The 13,912-nt window shown below is 40.7% G+C and overlaps 1 protein-coding gene and 1 pseudogene across 2 annotated transcripts in view; both read right to left on the reverse strand.

Annotated features, from left to right (window-relative positions):
• LOC108041495 (unconventional myosin-VIIa) overlaps positions 1-13,912 on the reverse strand; it is a 1,185,777-nt gene that overhangs the window by 1,084,630 nt on the left and 87,235 nt on the right. For both annotated transcript variants that reach the window (XM_044459306.1, XM_044459307.1), the window contains exon 2: positions 4,326-4,441. In XM_044459306.1, the coding sequence (XP_044315241.1) occupies positions 4,326-4,439 (114 nt within the window). In that variant the 5' untranslated portion in view covers positions 4,440-4,441. The remainder of the gene's footprint in view (positions 1-4,325; positions 4,442-13,912) is intronic.
• Positions 12,298-13,887, reverse strand: LOC108039714 (annotated as a pseudogene).

A 13,912-nucleotide genomic window follows, 5' to 3' on the forward strand; every position in this document is an offset into this window, starting at 1 on the left:
TAAACCGCACTCTAAGTGCTGTTATGGACAAGTCTGTTGTTGACGACAGTTAAGTTTGAATTTTGGGTCAACTAATTTCGTACCCTCACACCATAGGTTTTATTGACATACATTTTGGGAGGAGATGAAAGCTGAAAAAGGGTACTTTACCAAAGATCTTTTGCATAAAAAAAACCCTTGCTCTTTTCCGTTGTGGTCTTCTAGCAAATACAATGACTGTCCTCGTGTCTCCTTTACCTTAGCTTTAACCCCAATGGATGCTAGCTTGTTATTAAAGTGTGTAGCCTGGTTGCTTAATACGAAATTTCGTTTAATGACCTCCTGACCTATAGCCATTAAGTTGGTTGATCAACGCTTTAATAAATATTAGTACAAAAAAAAAACAAAACCTCGAGGGAATCAAGGTAATGATGAACTCAGATCGATCAGCAACGAACCAAGCGTTGGAGGCGCTGACCTCCGTCACATGCTGATAGGCGGGCCGCTGTTCGCCACACCAGCAATCCGGAGGGACCAGGAGCTTCTCAGGCCAGGTAAGTGTTCTGGCAGCGATGTGTCCTTGGCCTACAAAGCGGCACCAGCGGCAGACGAACATCACCGAGGGAGATCTCGTCGCCGTGGCCGAAGTCAACCTGCCGCCCCAGCAATGGCTCCTAGAGAATAGTCGCCAGGCACGTAGGGGAGGACGGCACGGTCAGGGTCGAGCGAGATAAAAGTTTTTCGGCGGACCATCCATAAATTGGCGCCCCTTCAAATAAGTTAAAGCCTGTTAGGCGTATAACGGGGCCGATGTTGGCTGAAGTCAGTTGAACTGACCACCTGAGGTGGAGTCTTAGTTGTCGTGCCCTCAGGTGGGAACAATTATTTCTTGAATTGAAATTTATTTGCTTAAATTTGTCGTTTCTTGGTTATTTTATATATGTCACGTGCTCATATATTTTACTATCGTCTGAGCATACATATTATTTCAATCCCAGTCCGCTAAGAAATCATTTTTAAATATTACCGATAACGATCAATTGTCAGTTCTAAGTGATTTCAATATACCTGGAGTTACGTGATCCATGAACGAAATCGTATATACTACTAGCTATAGCCAAAGTAGCTTTATTGACGGCTTGGTTAACTTATCTTTATTTCCAGTAAACCATGTTCGAAGTTCAGAAGACCTATTTACAACAAATCCTGTTGACGTGCTCAGATTTATCAAAATATTATCAAATTACCAAAGTTTTTCTGATAGTGTATGTGTTTTTTAATTAAAAAATGAATTTTTTGTACCGCTTTTCATAAAAAGAGTAATTTTTTACTTAAATTTTGGCCATATTTTGGCTTATAAAATGAGTTGTAATTGAAGATAAAAAAATCCTTTTGTCAACGACAGCAAAAACATGTCTAACGAGGACGGAAGCTAACTTCGGCAAGCCGAAGTTTTAATACCCTTGCAGACTTTGCCGAAATTGCTAAAAGTGAAAAAGTAGCGAAAGGAATAAGGTATACATAAGTAAACTAGATTTGCATTGTTTCAAGTCAATTGCTTTTATACCGCAAAAATGTCATATACAAATAGAAAAAAAGGGATACTTTCGCAGCCTTTAACAATTTTTCCTATCTCCTTTAAGATATAGACTTCCGAGCGGCAAGCGCCTTTACCCAAATCAAGATATGCGTAAATAAATAAGAGCTATAGGATATAGACGTCCGATCGGCACGCGCTTTCACCTTGATCAATGTATGCATACAAAAATACGATTTGGAAAGATTCATGTCAATAGCTTGTATACTGCGCGAAATATCCTAAAAATCATTAAATTTTAACCGATTTTACCCTTTTGTTCCTATGGGAGATATAGTATATAGACGTCCGATCGTCACGCGCTTTTACCCTGATCAAGGTAAGCATAAAAAAATTCGATTTGGAAAGATTCATGTCAATAGCTTGTATACTGCGCGAAATATCCTAAAAATCATTAAATTTTAACCGATTTTACCATTTGTTCCTATGGGAGCTATAGGATATAGACGTCCGATCGTTACGCGCTTTTACCCTGATTAAGGTACGCATAAAAAAATAAGATTTGGAAAGATTTATGTCAATAGCTTTTACACTGCACGAAATATCTTCCATTCTTGCACGTTATATCCGATTGTTCCTATGGGAGCTATGGGATATAGATATCCGATCGGGGCGGTTTTCAAACTTGATCTGCGTACACTTGTTTTAGGACGACTGTAAAAGTTTCAGATCGCTAGCTTTTAAACTGCGCTCGCAAACGGTATTGAAACAGACGGACAGACGGACAGAAAAAAAAAAAAAAAAAAAAAAAATTTATTGATTCCCCTGAAAACGCAAAGTTTTTTCATTACTATAAATCTTGACAGACACTGTTTTGATTCAGTTTGCTATCGCTATGAATGTAGTTTAAGGTATCCCGATGAAAATTCTCTGCAAACTGGAGCGTATGTCACCCATGTAAGAAAACAATTTTATAAATAATACAAAAGCTCAATTGCTAAAGTCATTTTAAAGTATGTGTTTTAAGTGTTATTTATACAAATGGGCTTTTTAACGTTACAGATAAGATAAGATACGAAACATCTCATGAGTAAAGATGATTTGTATCTGTACAAACCAACAATTTTTGGACGGCGAGTTAAATAGCAATATCCGGCTAGTATCCTCAGCTCTAGTATCTCAGCTCTAGTATCTCAGCTCTAGTATCTCAGCTCTAGTATCTCAGCTCTAATGCTATATATAACTACCGTTATACTCAGTCGTAATTATACAGAAACCGAGCATGTAAAACGAAGAACGAGAAGGAGTTCGAAGAAGCACTATATATACCTGAAAAGTTTGAGGTACCTATGTTTTTTTCTTTGTTCAAACCAAAATTTCTGAAGATTGCCTATTTTTTGACACAACTAACCAGAATGGACCCTTAAGGGGGAGCCTGCTTTAGAAGCTTTCCGAGGACTTTTTGGGAAAGGAAATAAATATTCGATTTAAACAAAACTTTTAAGTTTTATTGTTATATATTTTAACAGTCATCTCAAATTTGTTCATTAAAATATATGTCAGAAGAGAATTTAATCTTGTATGCAATAAATATAAATAAATGCAATAATTTGTTCCCTATCTTTCCCTCCAGCTAAGATAAGTCGTAAAAGTGAAAAACAATAGCCGCAGGGCTGATGACACATAAAAACAAAAACTTACCGGGTCCTCCAATCAATACCAACAATGCAAATTCACCTCGATGGGAAACCCATCCTTCATCCTTTCAGCCAGGACGAACAATAAATTCCCCATGCTTTTCATCTAATATCGGACTTGCGGTTTGACCAGGTAAACCATTTCCCACATTGGTTGGATCGAAGCAGTGGAAAAAGATGTTGCAAGCACTGTAAAACTTCACAAACGCAATGCATATGCACGAAATGCAATCTACATTTATGCTGCACAGCGAATAAAAACTGTTTTGTAGAATACCATAAGAAAAAATAAAATAAATCTTCATTACTTGAAAATGTTTTTTTTTTCACTCGAAGCCGCAAGCGTGCCTTCAGGCCGGCTTACCTTTCTTCTCACCTTAACGATGATTCTGCGTTATTTCTAAACACATAATTGAGCTTAGAAGCATTTATTCACAAAAAAAAAAATATTTGAATACTTTTTTCTATTATTTTGGAAAGTAGTCTTAAAGGGTTAAAGTTTTCGTATATCAAAAATCGGATATACGAAATCGTAAGGTTTCTCCTGTATCTTTAAAAATATTTTTAATTGCTTCTGAAATTTTAGTGACACATTTTTGGATAGTTTGGGTAGACATTAATGCAAAAATATTTTGATATATTTTTCGATCGTTCCTTCGGCAGCTTTATGATATAGTCGTCGTTTTATAAAACTAAATTGATAAATAGTACTTATTTAATGCTATATTTCGGAGTATAATAAACAACTTCCTGAAACAGAAAGAAGACTTTTTGCAAAGTTTCAACCCAATAGCTTCAAAACTGAAAGACTAGTTTACGTAGAAACGGACAGACGGACGGATGAACAGACCCTAGGGCGGACATCCAAACAGACGGACAGACGGACAGACGGTAGATTGCCACGCCTTGTAATGCTGCTTAAGAATGTATATACTTTGTAAGGAAAATGTGCCCTACACTGCGATTCAACCTATTAACTGTAACTAGAATAAAGAGTTCATTGACGTTGAATATCCTAATATCGTATAAAAATAATAATTAAAATTTATGTCTTCTATACCGCAAGCAAAATATTGGATATAATTACAAACATTTGTATATTTAAAGGATACATATATTATGTCACTACAGTAACGAATATTAAGATTTTGGTTTATTTCAATTTCATCTATTTCCGACATGGTTGTCATGTCTGCAACACCAACTTTACGGACGCTCGACATCATATCTAAAAATATAAAAAATATAAAGCAATTAAATATTTCGATGAAAGAACAAATTTCGCTTGCCCAGATAATTCAATTTCAATTAAATCAGGGATAAAAACAAGAAAAGATTTCGATTTTTATGCGATTTTTATAGTCGTCAAATTTTTTTTAAATAAGAACCGGAATTCTGAAATTTTTTTAAATTACTATATTCGTATATTTATTTGCACAATTGTTTCAGAGGGACCTATATGATATAGTCCCCTGATCCGGCCCGCTCCGATTTTTGTACAACACTCATAACATAATTAACATTAATTAAAAAATACAATTCCTAAAGTCTCTAGCTTTTAAACTGAGCTTGCAAACGGTAAAGAAACGACGGAGTGACCAAGTTGTGTGTGAGACAAGCATTTACCGATTTCTTTATTACATGATAATTTGGCGTGGTGAGTTGCGGAAGCCTTAGTTTACACTTGTCAACATGAAATCTGTTTCGGATATATCGTCACCAATCCTTTAAGTCTATGTTCCGAGGAAAACTAAAATTTATCTCAAAAAGGCTGGAGCAAGTGGAGGAATTACGAAACGCTTTTCGGGAGACACACTCGGTGATCGTGAATTTAAATGGTCTTGATGATTCGAATTATGGCACGAAGAATTCTCAATCAGAATTCAAGGACGCCTATTGCGCTCTCGCCGAAGACTTAGATAAGCTTGGACCGGAGTTGCGAGTAAACATGCCTAAATATTCCGGAGCTTGTGTGGACTGGCCAGGCTACTATGATGCCTTTACAAGCCTAATACATAACAACAATAATCTGAGTAATGCCAAAAATTATACTTTCTCAAGGATTCACTGCCAATCATCCCTGATAATGACATTCGTCAAATGCAGCTCACAGATGTAAGCTATGCAGTCGCTTGGGGAATGTTGATGAAAAGGTACAATAATCCTTGACTCGTCAGCGCAATCCATGCGTTGCCAAGATTGCAAAAGGATAATACCGATTCTATACGGTCGATGCTAAGCACGGTCAATGTTTCCCTAGCTGCATTCCGCCGCGTTCAAGCCTTGGACGGGGAATTGCAGCACTGGTTGGCGCATTACGTAGCATCGAAGCTGCCCAAGGAGACATACATAGCTTGGGAGCACCACCAAGGTAGCTCTTCATTTGGAATCATTTTTGAGCGATCGTATGGATGGGATTGAGAACCGAAGCTCGTTGTGCGACGCGTGCGATTGCATAATGCAGAGGAGCACTCAAACCCTTTTTTATGTCGTTAAACTTTTACAAGCGCAAGCATATAGTCAGCAGGGCTAAATAATGTGTCAATTGATTGAGTAAGTCGCATGCTCTTTCTCGCTTAACTAGCAACAAGAGCTGCCAAGTTTGTGGTCAGCGCCATAATACTTTACTACATTTCCAGGTTCCGGCTCAGAACCAGCCGTCTAACCACGCGCAATCGCATCCTGGCAAGCCCCCGACATCGTAGTTTGTGGCGCCAGCATCCATGCAAACAGTCTCAACACTCAACACAACTGCGCCACACGCAGCTTACAGAAGTCATTCGGCGACTCCATCCAACCTTTCCTCGAGAAATGTACTTCTCGCTACGGCTCGTATTACCGTACGAAACCCGACCCTCGTCGATAAAGGATCCGAGGCAACCATAGTATCCGAACACGTTGTTCAGTCATTTCATCTGAAACGATCACGGGGGCGGTCGTCGTTGCAAGTATGCGGTCAATTTCGAAATCAACAGTATTATTAATCTCTATTTTTCTTTAGATGTTAATTCTGAATATGTTTTCAATTCCGTAACATCCTGTCTCCCCAGTCTCAGCTTTTCGCAGCAGCGATGGAATCACATCCAAGAGCTCCCGTTGGCAGATCCAAACTATTACCGACCGAAACGAGTTGATCTCATCTTGGGAGTGGACCTGCTGGCAGCTTTCATTCCTAAGGCGGAGGAGGTGCTGATGAACGAAGGAGATACTATAGAAGTGGCAGAGGAGTTGCGCGGATGGAGTTGCGAATGTGTTTTTCTTTCGATTCCTTCAGAGTATTATTGCAGTCAGACCCTGTTAAGTTTGGACACTACAGGTCATATAAAGGCTTTAGGAATGTATTGGCTCCCAAATAAGGACTGCTTTAAGTACCGGCTCGACTTTGAGATTGAGGATGATAGCAAGGTTGCTTGAGACGCTGGGTATCATTGCACCAGTCACCATCTCGGGAAGCTAATATTGCTGGACGTAAACATGGTCAAGAGAGTGCATGCAGATGGTTCTGGACTGTGAAGGTGCGGTTTCCGATATTGCTGAGCTATGTCGAATATTTCGAGACGGCTCGCTGAGGATCGGCGAGATAAGCAGAATTCCGTGGATCCATTATAATTCAGCTTCCGTATCCTCACTACAGATTCATGCGTTTTGCGACTGATCTTGCACATTTAATGCACCTGCTGGATCATCAGGACGGAATGTGCTATTCATCCCTGATTACTGCCAACACAAAGGTTACTCCCGCGAAGCTCTCAACTATACCTCGAACAAAAGGTTAGCTATCGAATTGTTAAGGTGGCTAACGATGACTAAGTTTCTTAGTTTCTTTCCTGTAAATACCATTTATTGGACGGATGCTTCAGTTGTGCAGCACTAGCTGCATGGAGACGTCTATAGATGGAAGACCTTTGTCGCAAATAGATTCGCCTTTGTTTTGGATCGTTCCTTTGCCATTCTAGTTTGTCTCCCGAACGTCGTTATCCAATAATCCTGCCAAGTTCTCATCATTTCACAGAATTAATAATACGGCAATCGCACTATCTAACGTTACACGGAGGTGCGCAGTTGACTTTGGCACACACGCGCCAACGATTTTGGATCTGGACAGGAAGCCAAGCAGTTCAAAGAGTTCAGGGCGCGAGCAACTACTGCTTATGGGAGACTTGCCCGTTCATCGAGTCAACCCTCCTATTCGACCATCCTCGCAGCTGGTGTCAACTACACAGGCGCGATAGAGATTAAAGCAACTCGTTTACGAGGTACTAGCTTTAACAAAGGATACATCGCTGTTTTCATTTGTCTCGCAACAAAGGCAGTGCTTAGGGTCTGGACGGGTTCACCGGAAGACTAGAAATGGTTTAGCACCTTTACAGTGACAACAGAACCAACTTTGTGGGTGCAGACAATGTGATGAAGACGGTGTACGGTCAGCTTCAAGCGAATTACGAAAAGCTCATCGCCCCCAAACTTGTTTCGCAGCGGATAACATGCCACTCCAATCCCTCTCCTTCGGTGAACTGCGTGCCTTAACTCACAACCGCTTTGCCCTCTCACAGCTGACGCGGACGATCTACAAGAGCTCACCCCAGCGCACTTTCTTATCGGAGACTCAATGCTGGCGCCGCCAGAATATCAGCCACAATCGGGATCCTTCGCAGAGCAGTTCCTTATACAGCAGACGATGATACGCCATTTCTGGAAGGCTTGGAGTCGTGACTGGTTACCTCATATACAAGAAAGAATAAAGTAATGCCAGGAAACTGAAAGTTTTCAACTCAACGACCTTGTCATCAAGGATGACCAGTTCCCACCATCACAATGGTTACTCGGCAGTTACACCCAGGGACGGTAACACTTAAAACCAAGCAAGGACAGCTAAAACGATCCGTATCAAAGCTCTGCCCATTGCCAATTCGGGAGTAGGCGCACTCACTTATACACACCAATATTATATATTGTAGCTTGCGAACACTTCTTGCTCTTGTTATGTGCAGTTGATATATTCGTTTTATATGGTGCCCGAGTGATAATCCTCAGGATTTTCGATTGTGCGCGGTAGATGATGTCAACCTTGGAGCCATAGGCTTGAGAGTGGAGTTGTGGAGCAGGGCCTTGTAGTCAAGACGCAGGGAAGATCGAGCGTTTAATATCCAGTGGAATCTGCTGGCTTTTAGTTTTAGATGTAGTTTCTTGCATTTGATGTTGGTTCTCCAGGTTAGTCGTCTGTCGAGATGGACGCTGAGATAGTAAACGTGTTTACATTTTTGTTCATTTATTTTAATACGCCAATCAGATAGCCACCTCTCAACTACGATAAAGTTATTGGCTAGTTGTGTTGTTGCTCGGCTTGGGCACCTCGAGTGACTTAGGATTGATGTGTCGAGCGAACGACCGTAAAACGATTCTTGGTACTGTCTTCATTTACAACATTTTTCGTGGTGATATTGATAGCGCCGACTTGATAGTTTGGCTTTACTTTTCTGAGCCAAGTAGATTTATTAATATTACTAATATTAAATCATTGTAGATCTATATATGACTTGCATGAGCCTTTCAGAGTACTAGGTTCTGACTATTATAGACTTTTTCCTATAGTCTCTGCAACAAACAATTAAACAATTAATGCTTACATAGGCACAAAATTAATCTAATTTTTTCACGAAATTTTACTTATACTTTTATATCTCTCGTCAGTCTTCTCTCGTATGATTCCGCGCGAAAAAAAAAAGATGCGATTCAAAGATGGTTAGAGATTTGTCTAATAAAGAATCCAGTCGTTACACATAGTAAAAATATGCACATTCAATATCATAATGTAAAAAGTGTGTCAAAAAAGATGATATTAAAAAAAAAACTGCAAAATATCAAACATAAAAATGTAATTATTATTGATAAAAGAAACTAATTGTTTAAGAGGAACCGCACTTCGGCTGTTTGTGGGAGGCGGCCGTGAAGTCAGCGAAGGAAATTCTCGTGCGTCAAGTCGCAGACGCGTCCCTAACCGAAGCCGAGGTCGGGGCTTATCTATCGGACACCGAGGCCGTGCTCAATTCTCGGCCTCTAACTCCAACCAGCACCGATCCCAATGAGGGGGAGGCGCTCACTCCAGGGCACCTGCTAATCGGGCAGGCCCTTTGTTCGCTGCCGCAAGGATTAGAGCCAGACGCACCGACCAGAGGCTTGAGATACTCAAAGAGGTGGCAACTGCTATCCACGCTCAGACAGCGGTTTACTTTTCGGCGTTCTCAATTATTAATAACTTAATTATACCCGTTACTCGTAGAGTAAAAGGGTATATTGTATTCGTGCAAAAGTATGTAACAGCTAGAAGGAAGCGTTTCCGACCCTATAAAGTATATATATTCTTGATCAGGGTCACTAGCCGAGTCGATATAGCCATGTCCGTCTGTCCGTCTGTCTGTCTGTCTGTCCGTATGAACGCTGAGATCTCGGAAACTATAAAAGCTAGAAGATTGGCATTTTGCATGCAGATTCTAGGAGTTCCTACGCAGCGCAAGTTTGTTTCAAAAAGGTGCCACGCCCCCGTTAACGCCCACAATCGCTTATATACGATTTTAAAAATTTAAATATTTCGGAAAAGTAAAAATGCAGTTTTATTGTGTTTATCAATACCTATCGAAATGTAGAAGAAATTTTTCAAATCGGACCATTCGTTAAAAAGTTATGCGTGATCAAAGTTTCTATCTCCATCTCCCTCGCACTCCCTTTACCTGAGTAACGGGTATCTGATAGTCGGGGCACTCGACTATAGCGTTCTCTCTTGTTTTCGTTTCAATTTTCTGCACATATAAAAAGAAAATTAAGCCCGTAATCTTCTAGAAAAACGAACACACCAAAAGTATCAAAATCAAATATTATCACTGTAGAATAAATAGATTCTCGATTCTGAAACAACTATGGCCAAGAAACCAAGGCCATAAACCATTTATGTTCGTCACGCAAATTGTGCTGAACTAGTTAAAAAAATATCTGGCCAAACTAACCAAATTGGAGCTAACAAGTTTTATGTCACTTCTATAAAAAATGGAAACATAAATGAAATAAATGAAATGAATTCAAGTAAACGACGAACTAGATATCGATCAGTGGCCAAATACCTAGACGTGGGAAAAATAAATTACTATTCCTACCAACTCAAAAGTAGTTATCAAAGGAATTGAATCAACAGTTTAAACCATTGAAATAATAGCTGGGCTTAAAGAAAAAGGCTTTAACCCGCCGAACCCAAAAAACAAACTGCAGCAAGAAACCCAGCCACCCGCCAAAACCTTCCATACATACCATACTCCGGAGTCCCTGTCCAGGCGCTAAGCTACAAGGACGGGTCTTACGCTTCAAAACCGACATTTGGACATACCACTCCAGATTGTTGAAGCAACAGTCATTGAACCATACTACTGAAAGTATCTCCGTAAACACATCCCAATTACCTAGTGGTATAGAATTAATGTTGGCAACTATAGCAGAACAATGGGAGCAATACAGCAAACGCTGCAGGAGCTTGTGCGCAGTCAAAATCTCCTCCTGGAGCTTCTAATCAAACACAAATCTGATTAGATGTTTACTCTTAAAATATCTTTCTGGAATGCGAATGGCATTTCACAGCACAAATATGAGCTCGCGCAATTCCTTGATCATTATGACATTGACGCCATGTAAATAAAAACTATTTTCAGCCAATGCAGTGGAGCGAGTAAGCCACAAGTCAAATTGTCTGTGCTCTTCGCAGTAACCTACATTAGTCACTTGCATAAGAGTCGAACTATGCGATGTTTGAAACCCAGAAGCCTACACATAAAATGATTTTTGTTATGTTTTCTTGGCTAAGTTGTCGGAAAGGAAGGATCAAGCTTTATGTTGGGAGACGAAAGGTAGGAGATCAAAATGTGGTCGATGCTAACAAAAACCATGCTGATATAAGCTAGGAACATAAATGTTGCAATTGAGAAGTGGAAGTTTAGTAATTGCCGACAATTTAGAAATACCTCTATAATTCTTGGCATCCGCCTTCGCACCCATTTTATGAAGTGGAAGAATAAAAGAGTCCTTCCAAATGGTAGAAAAAACTGATTATGAATTAGACAAATTAAAAATTTAAAAATCGGTTTACAAATGGTTGAGGTTCGGGAACGTGTTGATGACTTGGAGCGCTGCGGACGGCCATCGACGTCAACAGATGACCAACACGTCAATGAAGTGAAGGAATTAGTGCTCAAAAATAGTCGGTTGACTGAAAGAAAGACCATTTTAAAGACCATTTGGGCCTACGAAAAGTCAAATCTCGTTTGGTACCAAAAACGCTCAATTTCTGCACTCGTTCTTCGTGACCAAATCGCCAAGAATTCGACGATTGAAGAGATAAAAGCGGAATCGACGAGGCTAAACCGGAAAGGGACTATTTGGCCTGTTTCGAGGATTTGAAAAAACGTTGGCATAATTTTTTTATCGAGAGGGGATTACTTTGAAGGGGATGAAATTGATTCAGGAGAATAAATAAAGAAATTTCACTTTACAAACAAATTCACCTTACTTTTTGCACACAGTAGTACATATAGCGGCAAATACAGGGGTGGTCAAAAGTATTTGCACATTTCTTATGAGTAAGTACGTGTAATTTGTGCAAATACTTTTGACCACCCCTGTAGATTTCTGCCAAAGTAAGCTGAGCAAGCGTAGCTCCGGGATTCCTGATAATATAAATTTATATTTTAAATTATAACAGTTTCTAAAATTATATCCCTAGAATAAAGTTCGGCTTATTTGAACAAATTCCATTGCTTTATTTCAAAAGGCTCAATAGTTCACTGAAGAGTCAAATTAAATTACTCGTAATTATATCCCAATGGAATGGTAGAATTCAGATCGATAAGAAGCTTAAAGTAATTGTGAATAAAATGCCAAGAAATAAATGCAGTTTAACAAAAGTACTCAGGCATGATGAAACTTACACTAGACAACACGTAAAAATAAAAAACCGCAAAAAAATACTTGAATAACCAATACACTCAAATGCGGCGGTGTCGGCGGTTTGGGAAAAATGTTATCGCTTAATTTTTCCAAAAAATTAAAACCTTTTCACGCCTCGACCTTTAGGCATCAACGATTGAATTTTAGAAACGAGAGTTAACGTCGCGATCGCTTGGTGGGCGGTTCGAGAAAGTTATTCTCCTCCTCCTCGATCTCCATGCTCTCGAGCTTCATCAGCCCCTTAGCCTTCTGTAGCATTTGCGGATCCCGCACCCAGCTGCACTGCAGGACGTCATCGATTGAGGGTCGCCTTTCGGGATCCACAATGAGCATTTGGTTGATCAGCAGCTTGGCGCGCTTCGAGACACGCTTCCATGCAGGATGTACGTAGGCAAACCTGCCCTTCCTAATCTGCTGGGCTGCTGGAGTTCCTTACTCTTCTGAAAATGGCAGAGTGCCACTCAGACAAGTAAAAAGCTCTACGCCCAAGCCCCAGATGTCTACTTTTCGGGGGTAGGCTTCGCGGCCGCCGGTTATCAACACCTCAGGAGCCACATAGAGCGGAGTGCCGCAGAGTGTCCGCATCACCGAGTCCTTCTGCACAAACTTGCTCAGCCCGAAATCGGATACCTTCAGCAGGGTCTCCTCGTCGTTGGTCTCTAGCAACACATTGTCAGGTTTCAAGTCGCGATGTGTTATACCTCGATCATGAAAGTACTTTACGGCATGGCACATTTGGTAAAAGTAAAGCTTAGAAGTATCCTCGCTCAGCAGCTTGTTGCTAATAATCCGGTTGAGTAGGTCACCGCCCCGCATAAACTCCAGCACCATGTAGACCGAGTCGGGTTTGTCTACGATGTCGTGCATGCGAACCACGCACGGATGGAATAGATTCTTCATGATCTTTGCCTCATTTAACACCCGATCGGAATCGCTGAAATTTGTACTGGGGCGCGCACTGCCAGACAGCATATTTTTCTTTACTATCTTCATAGCAAACTGCTGGCAAGTTCGGGTATCGTATACAAGACGGACTAGGCCGTAAGCTGCAGATCCTAACTTTTTGTTAACATACTACGCCTTGTTAATCTCCTCGGGCAGGCCGATCGACTCGTTTGAGCTGAGATCCTTGAATACAAAGGCTTTGTAGGTAGGGTGGGATAGGGAAATTACATCGTCGTTCTTCAGGATCCGCATCTTGTTTGTTCCAATTTGTTCATTATTCACGAAGGTCCGGTTGCGTGAGAGATCCTGAATGTAACTGGATTGGTAAGCTCGCAATTTGCCCGCTTGATGATAAAATGCACCTTCGAAATGCGCTTCAAGATTTTTTCGGGCAAATCGTTGAGTCTGAGAATCAAATCGTTGGCCTCCCCTCGTCCTGCGGTGAACTCGTCATTGTTGAGATCCAACGATTTGATTTTAATATTTTTTCCGTACAATCGTCCCCAGACGATTTTCTCCATCGGCTGGCTCTCCACTTGCGTCCAGATATTGGAGACCTGACTTTGGGTTCCCTGAGTTCCTTGGGTGTCGCGTGCCATGTCTACTCCGTAAATTCGTATAATTCGTAACGTCGCAACTCGGTAATTCCGTAATTCGAACTTGAAAGCCCGTTAAGTTTCGCGAAAACTGCGCAAATTCGGAATGACCAGTTATTCGGCCACCACCACAGGCTCAGTCAAAAACACACACACAGACATACTGTCGTTCA

This window comes from Drosophila rhopaloa, unplaced genomic scaffold (genome assembly GCF_018152115.1).
Source record: "Drosophila rhopaloa isolate 14029-0021.01 unplaced genomic scaffold, ASM1815211v1 contig_190, whole genome shotgun sequence".
In the NCBI taxonomy this organism is placed as follows: Eukaryota; Metazoa; Arthropoda; class Insecta; order Diptera; family Drosophilidae; genus Drosophila; species Drosophila rhopaloa.